Here is a 17,461-nt window from a genome sequence, read left to right on the forward strand (position 1 = left end):
TCTTGCTAAGCCTCTTCCATTCTCCTTTTTCCCCCCACATCTCTGTTTACTTTCTCATCTCCTTTTTTCTCTTTTATGCTCCTTTTCTTCTATGTCCAGCAACCCCCCAAAACGAGAAGCTACCTCTGCTTGGAAAATTATCCATGGACCTCAAAGCAAAAGGATCCACAGTCCTTTAGCAGTTTTCCAAACTGGCTAATAATCCCCTGGGTCCTTTACCACATACATGGCAGCTTCTAGCCATACTCCGTTGTCTGACAGCCTTTCCATTACAGTGATGGTGAGTTCATCCTCACCCACAGGGGCATGCTGGTTGAAAGCTGATTGTGTGTGTCCCAGAGGAATCTGCACATCTGGATAACATATGCATCCTCCCATTCGTGTTGTCTCGATTTGTCTCACTGATAGTCGTAGCGAGAGAAAATTTATTATTTCTATTACTCGAGTTTTTGTAAATTCCAAGAATGGTGATAGGTTTCACTAAGAGTCGTGCAACTGACACGATGTGGAAGAAGAGGGGAGGGCGAGGTAACAAAACTACGGAGGTTTTAGAATTTTAACTGAGAGTTTCAATCTTAAGGATATGGGCATGAATGAAAAGTGACATTCTCTGGGCCCCATGGAGAGATGGAGTATTCCTCATATTAACCGTAGCATATTATTAGAGAGAGTGGCAAGGAGAAAACAAACCACTGGATAGGACCAAGCCTTTTTCCATTGTTTGCTGTCTCCACCTGTGCCCACTCCCATTTAGCAGTGATGGATGGCCTCAGCTCCATCATTTGCATGGCTCCTCCCGTTTGGGTTGAAGAAAGGATGAAAGAGGGGAGGTGGTGCACCAGGACTACATTGATTCTAAGGGCTTCCTATTGACATGGTATCACTTCTAGTCCTGGGTTACCACAACACTCACAGTAGACTTATAACTGGTTTGCACCAATAGTTTTGAGAATGTGGGCTATTAGCTTCCCTAACCCAAGTATTGCTACTTTATAACTGAAGGGTGGCTGTCACCGTGAACTTAAACAATTATTAGCCTTGGCCAAGGGAGTACTTTTTTTGAGATGACCCCACGTTACCACTGTGGCCTTTAAACAGTTCTATTTTGAACTGGCTGCTAAAGGTGTGTTCTGACTGACTGCTGGTGCATAATGTATTAAGAGAAGCCAGTGTGAGAAAATAAAGAATTATCAGATAAACCAAAGGGTTGTTGTTCACTTTATAAAAGTTTCACTTTATTAATAAAGTGATTCCATGGCTTTTTAAAAAGGTAAATACCTCGGTGCACTTAAGATATGACTTTCAGTGAAAAGTCTCATTTTGCAGAGTAGATTTTAGTAGCATATATTTGGTTCAGCAAACATTAATCACTTTCTGTATAGCAGGCATTTTGTTAGATTCTAGGGATGCAAAGGTGAATAAGTCATGGATCTTGTTCTCAAAAACGTTACAGTTGAATAAGGGTCCAGCATATTCCAGGAGAAGTAGAACGAGATGGTTCCTGGTGCCAATTTCTCTGTACTCTCAAAGATTACCCAAAGGGAAACAAGATTTGGTGTATTGGGTAGGAATAGTTTTTGTTGTGCATTCTTCCCCCTATTGATTCTGATTCTGGCAACCTCTGGGTTTACCTATGTCTGTGTCCTCCAAAGGAATGATTTTCTTAAGGAGATAAAGATCATGTCCCGGCTCAAGGACCCAAACATCATCCGTCTCCTAGCTGTGTGTATCACCGAGGACCCTCTCTGCATGATCACTGAGTACATGGAGAATGGAGATCTCAATCAGTTTCTTTCCCGCCATGAACCTCCAAATTCTTCCTCCAGCAACGTACCCACTGTAAGGTAACCAAGCCAGATCTTTTATGTCTTCCCTGTGGTCATGAGAGAACCTGGCATCTGAAAACAAGGAGCAGAGAGCCTCAGAATTCATCTTTGTTCCGGGATGGTGGGGGAGGGTGGTGTGCGGGGAATAATGGACCAGCTGCCCTTTGGGGGAATGCAGAGGGGTTGATTAAGAATAGAGAAGGGATGTTAGGGTTTCAACTCTGGTTTGTTGATATCAACTTTAGAATGTGAGCCTTTCAAGGCTTCCTGTTTCCATAGGCTACCTTCTGTCTTCTTGTCTGTTTCCTCAGTTACACCAGTCTGAAGTTTATGGCTACCCAGATTGCCTCTGGCATGAAGTACCTTTCCTCTCTTAACTTTGTCCATCGAGATCTGGCCACACGAAACTGCTTAGTGGGTAAGAACTACACCATCAAGATCGCTGACTTTGGAATGAGCAGAAACCTGTACAGTGGTGACTATTACCGGATCCAGGGCCGGGCGGTGCTCCCTATCCGCTGGATGTCTTGGGAGAGCATCTTGCTGGTGAGTCCCCAGCTATCATTAAGCCTGTCACTAGCAAGTGGCATGTGAGGACCAACCTGAGAAAGCAGGAGTCCAGATCAATAGACCACGATATTTTTTTCTCTGACTTGAGATGATTTTCTTTGCACACTAATTATTATTATTGTTATTGTTTGCCTATTTCAGCCAGAAAAAGTAACAAGGTTGTTATGGAAAATCTAGAGGGAAAATTTTAAAATATAAGGGATTTAATATCATTTTTTTCTCTCTACCTTTTTCATCTAATGATTGAGCTTAGTTTAGGGTATTAAAAACCTTCCCATTTAAAGAAATGTTATCCACATAGGCTACTTTTCTTCTATATTAATTTCATAAACATATTTCTCATTAATTATTTAGACAAATATCCATATTTTTATTTTAATAATTTTTAATATTTACTTTTTAAGTTCATCATTTTTTGCTTTATAGTTTGTATTCAGTTTTTGGTATTCTGCACCATGAGTGAATGATCTTTTCCAAATGTCTCTCTTGGAGGGATATTTTCCAACCATGCATATCTGAGATTTTTTATTATTGATTTTGTAACCACTTAGCTGATTTATAGAATTATTAGACTACAAACTTTTACTTTCTACAATGTTGTATTGTAGAAAAGACATGTTATTTTGTCTTTTGTCTTCTATAATGTTGCAGAGAAAAGCCTGAGACCAATTTGGTTTTGTTCATTTATAGTTAATCTGCCTATTTCCTGCTTGTATTCTTATAGGATTCATGAATTAATTTTGAAATGAAAAATGTACGGTTATTACTTTCTATTTACCAAGACAAGCACTATTAAGTTTTGGTATATTTTCTTTGAGGACTTTTTTCTATACATGTATTTCTTCTATGCATGTATTTCTGTATATATATGTATGTATATACATATATAATTTATATTACATAATTGGGATACTACTATGCCATGAAATTCTCTACTTTTATTTTTTTTTTTTTTTGAGACAGAGTCTCGCTTTGTTGCCCAGGCTAGAGTGAGTGCCGTGGCGTCAGCCTAGCTCACAGCAACCTCAAACTCCTGGGCTCGAGTGATCCTTCTGCCTCAGCCTCCCGGGTAGCTGGGACTACAGGCATGCGCCACCATGCCCGGCTATTTTTTTTTTTTTATATATATATCAGTTGGCCAATTAATTTCTTTCTATTTATAGTAGAGACGGGGTCTCGCTCTTGCTCAGGCTGGTTTTGAACTCCTGACCTTGAGCAATCCGCCCGCCTCGGCCTCCCAAGAGCTAGGATTACAGGCGTGAGCCACAGCGCCCGGCCTCTACTTTTATTTTTTATTTAACATTTTATTATTTCCAATGTAATTAAATGTTGTTTAAAAACATGATTTTAATGGCTGCATAATATTCTATTATGTGAATGTATCCTATAATTTAATAATGTCTCTATAATTTGATATTTAAGTACTTTCCAATTTCCTGCTATTATGAATGATTCTGTGATACATACCAGTTTACATATTAATAAATCTTCATAAAGATATTTTTTATCTATATGGATGAATCATTATGCTTTACCCATTTCTAATGTGATAACTAAGCATTGCTCTCTCTGAAGATATTGTGTGGTGTTGAGAACAATATATTAGATTAATATTCAGAATATCTTAGGTTGAATCTCAGTTTTTCCATTGCTAATGGTCTTATTCACCAGGAGAATTTAGTAAACCTCTCCTGTCTCATTTTTCTGCTCTAAAAAATGAGGATAAATAAATATCATCTACTTCACAATGCTGTGAGTATTCAATGCATGTTAATTACACCTGAGTCTCATTACTGTCACTTGTTGAAGTCTATCTTTCCAGACCGTGGCTATCAACTGAACTGGGAAGTGAGGGTCCTCGACTCACCCAGGAACTTACTCCAGGCACTTAAACCCGATTCCTCTCTTTGTGACATGAAAACAATTGACGGCTCCCATTCAAATTTTGCCTTTTCAAGGGCATTTTCTCAAGGCCACCCTAAAGCCTAAAGGTTGGCCTTCTAACACTCAGTGGGCGAGTCAGATAGATGATGGCTGCATTTCTTTCAGCTCTTGGACTCACCTCCAGAGAAACAGAACTAGGCTGACATCATGAGGAAAAGAGAATGGCCTGTTTCTTGACAACTTTGTGTTGTCGTTTCTAGATGCTCCATGCATATCTTGGCAGTTTCAACATTCCTTGCCCTTGGTAGAGGAAGGGGCGTAATTCCAGGTTATGAAATCTAACCTGCTCTTGTTGTGCACGGGTTATGCTGATTTTCCCTTCTTGTCCTTATTTCACAGGGCAAATTCACTACAGCCAGTGATGTGTGGGCCTTTGGGGTTACTCTGTGGGAGACTTTCACCTTCTGCCAGGAGCAGCCCTATTCCCAGCTGTCAGATGAACAGGTTATTGAGAATACCGGAGAGTTCTTCCGAGACCAGGGGAGGCAGGTAAGAACTGTTAGGGATGGATGCATGTGGACTTGTGTGCTCTTGAAGGAGGGAGAAAGGAAAGTCCTGACTCAGCGGGAGAGGCCTGAGCTGAAAGAGGCGCTATCTGGGTAAGAATACACTAAGCCTTTGTAGTCTCCCTCAACTTCTTATTCAGTGACTGAAATCCTATAGGGAAAATTATTATTTTTTTTTACCTGAGGCAAAAATGGGCCACCAAACATTCAACAAAAGAAAGGCATGCCTTCCTACCCCTCTGCCAGAAGCAGTCCACGGTCTGCTTTGCACTAAAATATTCTTAATATTATAGAGCTTTTTAACTTAGCTCTAAAAAATTACATATCGATTATTCCAATGTTATTCAATTTTGTAAGAAAATTTCTTTTTATCATTTGATGGAAGTTTTAATTTCTAATAATTTCTGGGATTTTTTAAAATTATTTTTTTAAAGGGTCTAGCATTTTTTTATTTTTTTTATTTTTATTTTTTTTTTGAGACAGAGTCTCACTTTGTTGCCCAGGCTAGAGTGAGTGCCATGGCATCAGCCTAGCTCACAGCAACCTCAAACTCCTAGGCTCAAACAATCCTCCTGCCTCAGCCTCCTGAGTAGCTGGGACTACAGGCATGCACCACCATGCCCGGCTAATTTTTTCTATATATATATTAGTTGGCCAATTCATTTCTTTCTAATTTTTATAGTAGAGACGGGGTCTCACTCTTGCTCAGGCTGGTTTCGAACTCCTGACCTCGAGGAATCCACCCGCCTCGGCCTCCCAGAGTGCTAGGATTATAAGTGTGAGCCACCGTGCCCGGCCGGGTCTAGCATTTTTACCTTCACTAGATACTGGTGATGTACCAAATATATGTTAGAGTGACTACCAAATGGTCAAGTAGTAAAGTCAACTACTTGATGGAAGCCAAATGATACTGTTATATGCTGAGTAAATGTAAGTGTAAAGTTTTAAATAAAAAATACTAAATGTAATGTATTAGCTTATTAAAATAATTTATTTAATTTGCATTTTATTGCATTTTACTAAATTTAATTACTATTAAATTTTTTATTTAAATTTCAATATTCAAATTTTCAAAGTTTGACATTGGAGTGTAGTGATAATAATTTCTCAACATTGGCCGCTAGATGGATTCTATGGTCACTAGACTATACATGTGTGATCTAACTCATTTTCAAGTGGCATGACTAACTTGTTGAACATAGCAGATCTAATGCAGAAGAAAAATTTCAGTAACATGAATTCTGGAAGGAATTTTATACTTAAGATTCATAGTTTAGGAAAGTCTTAAATCCTTTGACTTCAATTGCAAGTATTTGGAAGTCTATAGTAATAATTTCAATAATTAAAATAATATATTTGACATTTTTCTTTCAATTTAGCTTCACAAAATGTGATGAATTCCCAGATAGCACTTTTCTTGAAAGCCCATGGTCTAAATGAAATTAAATAACCAAAAATTAAATACAATTTTAAAACTTTATTTTGTTTAATGTTGTAAAAGGTAACAAAATTCTACAAATATATTATGAATTGTTATGAAATATACTTCTATTATTTGTCAAGTTTATAAGATTTTGAAAAGAGCAACCCTAATAATTTAAATGATTTATTATTTCAATTTTATTGACACCTATTGGCTCAAAATGGATATATTATTTTTTCTAAGGTTAACTAATGAACATGCTAGAAGGTTTAAGTTTCACCAGTAATATAAGGGAGTTTTTGTTATCCTGTAACCTTATTTATATTTATATTTCCTTTTAAATTCTTAATATTTTATAGCCATAGTCATTTGTAACATACTGAGTTAAGGCTTATTAGATGTCATTAGTATTCTAGTAGACATCACAGATATTTGCCTTTTCACTTGTGAATTAAAACATCACCAAACTTCTAAATAAAGACCTGAAACAGGCCGGGCATGGTGGCTCACACCTGTAATCCTAGCACTCTGGGAGGTCAAGGCGGGTGGATGGCTCAAAGTCAGGAGTTCGAAACCAGCCTGAGCATGAGCAATATCCCGTCTCTACTAAAAATAGAAAGAAATTGATTGGCCAACTAAAACTATATAGAAAAAATTAGCCGGGCATGGTGGCACATGCCTGTAGTCCCAGCTACTCGGGAGGCTGAGGCAGAAGGATTGCTCGAGCCCAGGAGTTTGAGGTTGCTGTGAGCTAGACTGACACCACAGCACTCTAGCCCAGTCAACAAAATGAGACTGTCAAAACAAACAAACAAAAAACAAAACAAAAACCTGAAACACTTCTTATATTAAACATTGAAATAAATGTGAGCTATAAATATATCTAAGAGAGTGTAATAAAGACAATAAGGTAATTATTTACCCAATTACTCCTGCTGAGAGCTGTGGGTGGCCAGAGTCTATTCCAGCAGCTCAGAGGATGGGGGTGGGACCCAGTCCCGGACAGGACGCCACCCCATGGCAGGGCCACTCACACCCACACCTGCACTTGCTCAGACAATTTAGATGCTCCAGTTTGCCTCATGTGTGCTTCTCTGGGGTGTGGGAAGAAATGGTAGTAACCGGGGAAAAACCATGCAGACATGGGAGAAACATGCAAACTCCACGCAGACAGGGGCCCAGGCCAGATTATTATTATATTTTTCCCATCAACAAAATGCTATCTGAGGACCTGCTCTAGAGCCCCAGGCTGGAATTCAGGGCAAGGCTATTGACAGGGTCAATGCAGGGATGTTGGTGCATGCCGTACAGCACAATTCCAGTCTCTTCTCGACTAGGTAAATACATGGGGCATGGGCAGCGCAGAGAACATTATGGCTGGGAGCTACATGGACACATGCTGCATCCCAGTTTCTGCATCTGGCTGAGATTTTATTCCAGTTGAGGAGCTAAGGCTATACAAACATATTTTTGGCTTCTGTCATGATGTCATGATCCAGCCAAGGTAAACCTCAGTATGAACGAGCCATAAACGGAAGATTTGATCTCTTTTTGCTTTAGTTCCATCTTCTGCATGAAGGTAGAGACCACAGAATGGCCCATCAGGAAATCCTGCTCCAGAGAACTAGAGAAGGCAAAAGAAATAGGAAAGGGGCTGATATTGATTTAGAACTCTTGTGAGTAGGAAGAATAGACACCACACCCATTTCGAGTCTCAAGTTCCAGAAAGGGGGAAGGGGGCAAATCAAACCATGATGCAAAGACTCTTTTTCCTTTTCTTCTTAATATTCTTTCTCTCTCTTTCTTAAATTTTTGTTTTCAAAGACTTATCTTCCTCAACCAGCTATTTGCCCTGACTCTGTGTACAAGCTGATGCTCAGCTGCTGGAGAAGAGATACCAAGCACCGCCCCTCATTCCAAGAGATCCACCTTCTGCTCCTTCAACAAGGGGACGAGTGATGCCACCCACGCCTGGCAACATTCTGATGGCCCAGGTCCTCCTCACAAGACCTACCACTCACCCACGCCTAAGCCACTCCATCTGGACGTATACGAACCTGAGAGACAGCGGCTTGTTTGCTTTGCTCTCTCTCTGTTCCTCACCTCCTCCCACTGCACTCCCCCACTCCCTACCCCTAACTCATATATACTTCTTTTTTTACATTAAAGAACTAAAAAAGGAAAAAAAAAACAAAAACAAAGCCTAGGACAGATACAATGTAGTAAAAGAAATCTTATTTGATATACCAAAACATTAGATAACAAAGGCTAGAATATTCAGATAATTTATAAAGGTTGAATATGCTTGTGTTTATAAATGTTCAGATTCTAGAATATTTTTTCCATGTCACCTGTAAAAAAATATCGTCAGAAAGAAAAACTTGGAGAATACTGATGTCTTCAGAAACATGACATTAGGCATAGGGAAAACACCTGATAGATGTGGAGACTCTGAGGACTCAGCATTAAGCAACTAATCACAGATGGTTTTCTAATTTGGCTTCTGGACATGTCCCACTTTCTGTATTTGCTTCTCCTGTCAAAGTGGATGACACTTTCTTGGAAACTTCCAGTTTCTTGGAATGGGTGTTTTGGTCATTCACGGACAGGGGTCAGGGTTGAAGTTCATATATAAAACAACAGGGGATGTGGATAGGAAAGAATGCCTGCTCCAGGGCTATGTGAAGGGGAATTGTCATATTAATAAAAGAACCTCATGCATGGAAGGATTCTTGAGTAGATAATGGACATAGGAAAGCAGGTCTGTGCAGATGGAGGACAAGTAACAAGTGCACTATCCATTATTCACCGGTGATTTCTGCAGAGAGCTCTCCGTTTTGTTCAGACATTTTCGTGTTTCATGTGTGTTTCAGTGAGAACCTGATTTTTATTGAATCAGTAAAGACTGGTGTTGTGATATCTTGATAGGAAGCCCTTTGGTTCATCTTGTCCAAATCTTCCAGCTCCAATTAACATGGATGGAGCCCCTGTGGGCTCTTGGACTGGAGGCTGAATTTCTCAGGCATAAATTCCTAAAGGCCATGTATAACAGGGCTTTGTATAGATCTGTTCTAAGTGTCCCCAAAAGGCTGACGTAGGACCAATGAGAAGTTATAGGGAGACAGATTTCCACTCATTATTAAGGAAAACATACGAGGATCAATGGGCTGCCTCCAGAGATGTCACTGGAGAGGCTCAGATGTAGGCTGAAGAACAGTGCAAGAAAGATAGAGATTTTCAAACACAAGGTAGATGGTCATACAAGACAATATTTAATTGTCCCGGAGGGTCCTTGATTTCAGAATGGCAGAGAATGCGTGTCCATTGCTGCTGTGTAGTATGTACACTCTTGCCTCTGAGACGGGGTGGCCAGCAGAAAAGAAAGCGTGAGGCTCTGGCTTCAGAATTCATGGAGATGAATACAGTGTCAAGGAGGAGTCCCCTAAGCACAGATTCTGGGCTTTCACACTCCACAAATCCTCAGAGTCAGTGGGAAGCTGGACACGGGAACCCTTAATTCCCATTGAGGAAAAACAAATAAAGATTATAGAATAAGCTTCCCAAGCTGAGAAGAAACAGTCTTGACCCCTTGAGTCTGTCTCTGTTGTCCTCACCAGACCACCTTCTACGCAGTTTCTCAGGAACACATTTTCCCTGTTTAGCCTTCAGCATTGTTCCAGGCCAGAGCAGAAGCATAAATCTCATGTCCCAAAGATCCATCTTGGCCAGGCGTGGTGGCTCATGCCTATAATCCTAGCATTCTGGGAGGCCAAGGCAGGAGGATCACTCAACGTCAGGAGTTTGAAACCAAAGATCCATCTTGCAGGAGGTCTTCTGACCCTGGCAAATGCCCTTTCCCCATAGTTGTCCTATGACTGTGTGCTTTAGTCTCTTCCAGGACTCACTTTGGAGAGATCATTGATTTGAGAGCTTTGATCATCTTTCTGCCGCAAGCCAAGTGTGTCCTCCTGAGTAAATCACTTTGTCTCTCTGCATTTTGTTTCCTTATCCATAAAATGAGGAAATTGGGTTAGGTGGTCTTGAAGTTCCTTCTGGTTCTGATATGTCCAGTACTTGCTGGATAACTGGATCTATAACTGATGTGGATTCAGTAATTTGGTCACTCCCCTACTATGAAAATTGTAGAAATGACAATTTTCAGAGTCGGAGTTATTGTAATCACTGTAATGGTAGTAACAGTAACATCCGCCATTTGTACAGTGTTTTTGTTTGCCTGGCTCCACATACATTATCATATTTGATGCGTGCAGGGCCAGACATGTTCTCTTATACCTTGGGAACTGCCACACCCTGCTTTCAATATAAGTGTTAACTTCACTAGAATTAAAGGGACTTGAAATCAGAACTTATTCTCCTTTATCCACATGCCTTTGATAGGTCTACATCCAGACCATGTCATGAGTTTTTACATAGCAAGAGAAAATAATATCGGTTTGCTTTCCTTTGCCTAACATCCCTCCACTTATTTCTTTTTTATGATTCTTCCCCAATTCACTGGGTATTCTATGATCCCATTTAAAAAAAAAAATCATGTTTAAAATGAACTTACTATGTCTGGATTTTCCTGGCTTTGAATTACAGAAGTAATCTGTTGCAGGTGGCTTTCAAATATGTATTATCATATAATACATGTATGTATCCTTTTTGGAGATGGGGAAATCCTCATCTTCTGGCACTGACACCTTTTTATTACAGGCACAGCTTTAACTTGTAGCTTAATCAAGCCTGCAGAGATGAGTAGCACAAATCTAAGCAATACATAGAGTACTATGGCAAAAGCTTAGTTTATAGAATTTAAAAGTAGCTTGGATTTAAATTAGAAGAATGAAACTAGGACATATTTGGAGAAGGAGACAGAAAAAAATGACGAGAAGCTCGGGGGCCTCATTACCTTTGCAGTGAGTTATCCTCTTTGTGAAATATGTGAAGAATTTTATGGCCAGATTCTGTTGTGGGATTGTCAGATCCAAATTTATACTCTTGCTAGTTAATGTGCTGATGGCTAGTTCCAAATCTCGATGTGCTGTACAGACAAATATGTGATTGGAAAATACCTGGAGGGGAAAGAGGCGCCTGAGGACAAAAATGTGGTTTTAATGCCGTGGAAAGATCACTTGTGGGTATAAAAGACTGTGTAACAAGGAGGGTTGTAAGCAAGTTGGGGTTAAAAAAAAAAGGAAACACGAATGTGCATATGACTGACTAGGGAGGCAGGTGAAGGCTGGAAAGGAGGCTTTGTGAGAAGAGGCAGTGGGGAGTGTACAGGGAAGACAAGAGGGACTCAGGGGAAGCAGGAAATGGGGGTAGCTGGTTCTGCTGGGAATCCATTTTGAAGCAAGAAAGCAGATCTCTCTGAAGAGAGGTCCAAGTGAGGGTAGAAAAAGTAAGTGTCTTGAAGTAAAAGATAAAGGTGGATGGAGAAAGATGAAATTCTGCACAATAGAGTTTAGAAAGATATTTATTAAAAAAGGGACAGTCAGGTGCAGTGTATGAAACGGATGGGAGTTTTTCAGAGTTTTAAGAAAGGGGGAAGTCCCTCGTGGAAAAGACACAAGCAGCCATCAGGGACTGACGGTTTCACTGCAGAGGAAGTGAATGAGGAAAGCATGTTGAGCATCCGTGTACTCTAGACCACTTCAAGTGCTGGTAAGAAGAAATCAACTCTTTGCCTGAACTGGACTGGGTTTTCCAAGTGCTGCTTTGGAAATGAAGACGTAGAGATGGGCAATTTATGGTAGTTCATGAATCTCCATGTTCCCTTCTCTTGCCTCTCTCAGCGAAATCCATTTCAATAACGCCTATCATTGCAGTGCCCAGAATGGCTACAAACATTAAAATGATATGCATGGGCCGGGCGCTGTGGCTCACGCCTGTAATCCTAGCTCTTGGGAGGCCGAGGCGGGCGGATTGCTCAAGGTCAGGAGTTCAAAACCAGCCTGAGCAAGAGCGAGACCCCGTCTCTACTATAAACAGAAAGAAATTAATTGGCCAACTGATATATATATATATAAAAAATTAGCCGGGCATAGTGGCACATACCTGTAGTCCCAGCTACTCGGGAGGCTGAGGCAGAAGGATCACTCGAGCCCAGGAGTTTGAGGTTGCTGTGAGCTAGGCTGACGCCACGGCACTCACTCTAGCCTGGACAACAAAGTGAGACTCTGTCTCAAAAAAAAAAAAAAAAAAAAAAAAAAATGATATGCATGAATTAGATAAGAGTAAATCTTGTCTACACAAAGAGGTATGTGCCATGCTGGAAACATGTGTTTTTCTAGTCCCATCCAGGCTTCCCACAAGAAAGCCATGATGTGCGGCTAAGCCATGTGTTTTGAGTAAAGGAGAACAGAGGAAAGGAAGTGTTTGAAAGAGGGAAAGAGATGAGGATGTTCCAAGGAAATATACTAAAACAGAACAGCATCTGTTTTGCCCAAAAGTACAAAAAAAAAAAATTAAGAAAATTACAGTATATGGCTATTAAGTCTTTGATCGTAAGTCCAATTCATAGACCCAAAATTTTCCATCTTAGTCTTTTCAGTAAGACTTCTGTCCTCTGGTAGTGCATGTGGTAGGTCCCTAATGTTCTTTCATCTCCAGGAAGATGCAGTTCCTAATTTTTGCTGGGAAATCCTTCTGAATTGAAATTTGACATTTTTGTAGAAACAGATGAATCTTTTCTGCTTGGTAAAAGTTTTGGAGTGCTGAATTGAAAGGGGAAGAGATTGGAATGGCTAATGGTGATTTAGTTTCTGGCATTTCGAGTTCTCTGTCACAATTAGCTGCATTGCTTGGTAGCAAAGGAGTGGTGAGTAATTGTTTAGTGGGTGCATCCTTTTAAAAACACTTGCTATTTTGAAATAATTTAAGACTCACAAGAAGTTGCAAAAATAGTAGAATGGCTTCCCTAGACCTAGCTTTCCCCATTGATAATATTTTACATAGTCCATTTTCAACCGCAGTCTATTTTCAGAACCAGAAAATTGACATTGGTATAAAACTATTTAACTAAACTACAGACTTTGTTTGGATTTCACCAGTTTTTCCACATGTACTCATTTAGTTGCTGGATACTTTTAATTCTTGCTGATTTGTAATCTGGCCTTGTTTGGATACAGAAGGAAAGATATCATCTGGATATAATTCTACAAATTTCAAGAGAATATAACAAGGTAATTGTTCCTTTATCAGTGAGCAATATCCTGCCTACACTGCTTCTAAATTTTCCAATTAGTTTGGTTGTTTGGCACCTGAAACAATCCAAGAAAAATTTTAAAGGATTGGGCAACACAAATGACAGTAAGGCTTGTCCATAGCTTGTTGGTTAGTGAAGCAGGTATAGAAGGATATGTTAGATGGTTCCTGCAGTTTCTATGAGTAGAATTTGTTGTGGACTTTAGAGTAACTAATAGTTTGGTCAAGAGTTAGGTGGCACTTAGCTAATGGCACCAGGGATTGCTTTTGGAAGAAATATAATATAGTGGTATAAGACTCTAGTATGTGATAAAATATTATTTTCAGAGTGGTAGAGAAGTTTTCTTTGCCTAAATATCTGTTCATAAATAACAACTACATTGGACCAAACTAAATGCAAACATAGAAACAGCCCGGGGAAAAGGCGAACCTCCAGTTTTGTGGATTACAGCTTTGGGTTTTGTGATGACATTTTCAAGTGCCCCATTAAATGGTCACAAGATTATAATAGTATGTGTCTTGTAAAGTCCCTAGGACATCGTGAGCACCAGATAAACATTTTTTGAATGTTGTTTTTAGAATGAATAAAGGATGGAAACAAAAACTTGTAATCCAGCATAACTAGGGTGAATTCAGGGACAATGTTTACCTGTAACATTGAGTGTATATTTTGAAATGAGGAAAAAGTGCCCAGACTTGTACTTGGTGAAGTACATCCTTCAATCATATACCTTCTGATAGCGAAAAATCAATCTATGCAAATGCTTCATTCTTTGAGGTATTTAGGCGGCAATGAAAGGTAATTCTCTACACAGCACTGGATCACAGGCAGAGACCAGACTGTGGCCTCAAACACAGGACATTTGAAACAAGCTCTCTAGTTTCTCCTGCAGATAACTTGTCAACAAGGTCATGTGCCTCTGTAGGAGAATGAGGAGTCCCATGCTAGCCTATACTCGTCCACAACCACAATTGTGAGTCCAGGAAGGATTTGGAGAGACTCAAGGGGAAAGCACCATGGGGTAAACTGATCACTTTCCATGAAAAACTGTTTTCTTGAAAAGAGGCTTGGAAACAATTGACAGTTGGGAGGATTCCTGCTAACACACCGAGAATCTGTAATCTAGCCTACCCATGTTATGTCCTTTATTATTCATGATATCCTCTGTCTTCTACCCTGTTGTCTGGTAACTTTTCCTGAGGACTGAGTTTCTGCAGCAATGTGGCGCACTCTTCTTATGACGCGGAAACATCTGGGACTTATTCTGCAGGCTTTGGAAGATGATGTGTCTTGTCAAGGGACAAATAGCCAATGGATTTAATTTCTGCTTAAAACTATCATAGTCATTCCAGAATAAAATACATAAAAATTCTCTGTATTAAAAAAAAGAAACGTGATACCAATTGTATATTTTCTTTTCTTTATTTATTCTCTGTAAGTCTGTCAGATGATAAATTGTAAATAACAATGATTAAAGAGTCATGCTACTGATGGATCCTCCTTTCTGTGTAAACATCACAGGTTCTGGGCTCTGTTACCTTTTTCTCTTAAAATATTTATGTTATTCCTGGAGAAGTGGTGGGGTGTGGGGACACAGCTGTGTGCATGTGATGTGGACACCTGCTTGCTGGGGCCATCCAACAGAAGGTCACTTACACAGGCCTCTAACACATTAGCTGACCACTGAAAGGAAATCATCTTGGTCTCTGACATATCCAAACATACTAGAGACTGGAATTTTTATGCCCTCACATTAATTCCTTCAGTTCTGGGAAATCCAATCTAGAATTAAGTGGCGATATTGCATTGTTATTGTTACAGAGTTTTGTTGTTTGAGACACAGAAATCCCTCTAAATCCATATATGAGCAGACTGCCCATGCATGTACAAAGCAACAGAACAACCTAAATTGATGGAATTAAGACCACTGGGACTTAGGGATGCTATGTCTGAGGCTGTGAGAGGGTAAGAGGTGAAGGAATTGCCTGAGCAGAAGTCTGAAATAAGTGCAGATGTGCCATGGCCCATTTGCAGGACGGAGGATGAACACAGAACATAAAACATAAACGCACAGAATACAAAGAAAAACACAGACACACGTACAGACAGTTGACTCGAGTAATAATACACCAGGTCCGTTTTATTTTTATACTCTAAAAGATTAAAGTTAGTGCCTTGTACGTAAGCACCCAGGCGTGGCAGCGATAGCCATTAATTCCGGAAAGCATAGTCTTAGGGAAACAGATATCCCCTGACTCAGAATTTCAAGGTGGTTGCTCTAGGCACTAGGCATAGATAAAGGACCAAGATTAGCAAGGATGGGCAAGGTGAGCCACAGGGGGCATTTCTCATCCCCAGCTTCTTCTCTTAGGGTGACCCCCTAAGATCTTCAGCTGAACCCCAGTGGCTATGCCTGGCTTAGGTCGCCCCTCCCTTGAGGGGTCTTACCTGTCATTGACTAACCAGCCATCGTATGGGGTGTACGCAGCAATCACGAGAACAATATATTTATTGTGTGGCTTCCAGACCCCCAATGCCATGGGGTGGGGCTGCTCTTGCTAGTTGCAGCTCAGGTCCTTTGTTATGCCTCTAGGCATCCTTGTTTATCACAGGGAGCCTGTCCGGAACAGATTACTTTCAAACACTCTGAGCAGAACACGTACATTACTCACTAACTTTAATTCTTAAACTAGGAAAATATATGTCAGTCCCCTACATCTCCCCCATCTTATTTAATTTTTAAGGTGAACACGCTGGAACACAGCCATGATGTTTTGTCTTTGCTGTTGCTGAGTTGCTTGCCTTTTTTTCCAGCACCTGTAGATTAAGAACACAAAATATAATACAAGGAGAACACCCAAATTACTTCCAATACTACTAAGCATAGTTTTTAATGAAGTCATAGCATAGGCCTACGACAATCCACTGGCCAGGCCAGAAAAGAACTCATCATTATTAAAATCTGGCAAATTGTCTTGAAAAGCAGAGGTGATTTCTTGTTCTAATTTTTGGAGGTTGCCAGTTAGGTTTCAGCCTCCGTTTAACAGTTTTTGTAATGACATCCAATGTTGACTACTACTGAAAGGAATAGGAGTGACACAAAAACAGGAAGAATTCTGATCACAACGGAGAAAAGATTGAGTTGTCAAAACCTGAATTTGGTCGCCCAGCCACTGAACTGTAACAGCAGCTAACGAAGCAATAGCTATTAAGCCAACTACTGCCATGATTATCAGATCAATGACTCTTTTTGTTTTACGAGCCAGAGAATTTTTTTTATTTAAAAGAGTGGCGACCAGGGCTGAATTGCCCCAAGGTCGAGATAGGTTGACAGGCAACCATATCTCTGTATGAGCCTTGAGAATATATAGACTATTTAAGGATTTGTTAAAAGTAGCCCATGAAGTTAAGTTTACACAAGTAAATAGGGCACAATTACCAGGGCAAGTCAACTTTCCTGTAGACTGATTCCAATAAACAATTCCTGTGAGTAAAAGATAAGGATAAGAAACACATGCCAGTAAAGTTTTAGAATGGCGATGCTGGAGGTGTACTTTTACGCTTCCCTTCTCATCTGGGGACATATTTTCCATCCAAATTTTAAGGTTTCCTTCTGTAGCCAAGTGTTTCTAGATGTGCCCTTGTTTTTCTGACCCTCCGAGTAAATGAGGCTGTGGAGGGGAAAGGCCTTTATCATGCCAGATAACCGTCTCGTTAGCAATGGCCTTGATAGTGTCTTCATAAACGTGTCAGCATAAGGAGTGACCAGAAAACTTTTCTTTTAAAGTCGCCATAGGGGCTCTAGTCAACAATCTTAGGATTATTGTGTACTTCTTTTAGAACTTTACCTCTACATATGCTCCAATCAAAATGAGTTATAGGAGGTTTAAGATGAGGCATGGAGCAGAGCGATAAAGGGGGAGGTCTTTTACTCAAATTATATCATTACCCCCTTAAAACCTTTCATGGATAATAATATAGT

The 17,461-nt window shown here is 40.0% G+C and overlaps 1 protein-coding gene across 3 annotated transcripts in view; it reads left to right on the forward strand.

Moving 5' to 3' along the window:
• Positions 1-14,968, forward strand: part of DDR2 (discoidin domain receptor tyrosine kinase 2) — a 167,643-nt gene extending 152,675 nt beyond the window's left edge. For all 3 annotated transcript variants that reach the window (XM_076000338.1, XM_076000339.1, XM_012768649.3), the window contains 4 exons: positions 1,653-1,844; positions 2,138-2,372; positions 4,680-4,829; positions 8,094-14,968. In XM_076000338.1, coding sequence (XP_075856453.1) covers positions 1,653-1,844; positions 2,138-2,372; positions 4,680-4,829; positions 8,094-8,228 — 712 coding nt within the window. In that variant the 3' untranslated portion in view covers positions 8,229-14,968. The remainder of the gene's footprint in view (positions 1-1,652; positions 1,845-2,137; positions 2,373-4,679; positions 4,830-8,093) is intronic.
• The last annotated feature ends 2,493 nt before the right edge of the window (positions 14,969-17,461 follow it).

This window comes from Microcebus murinus, chromosome 2 (assembly GCF_040939455.1).
Source record: "Microcebus murinus isolate Inina chromosome 2, M.murinus_Inina_mat1.0, whole genome shotgun sequence".
Taxonomy (NCBI): domain Eukaryota; kingdom Metazoa; phylum Chordata; class Mammalia; order Primates; family Cheirogaleidae; genus Microcebus; species Microcebus murinus.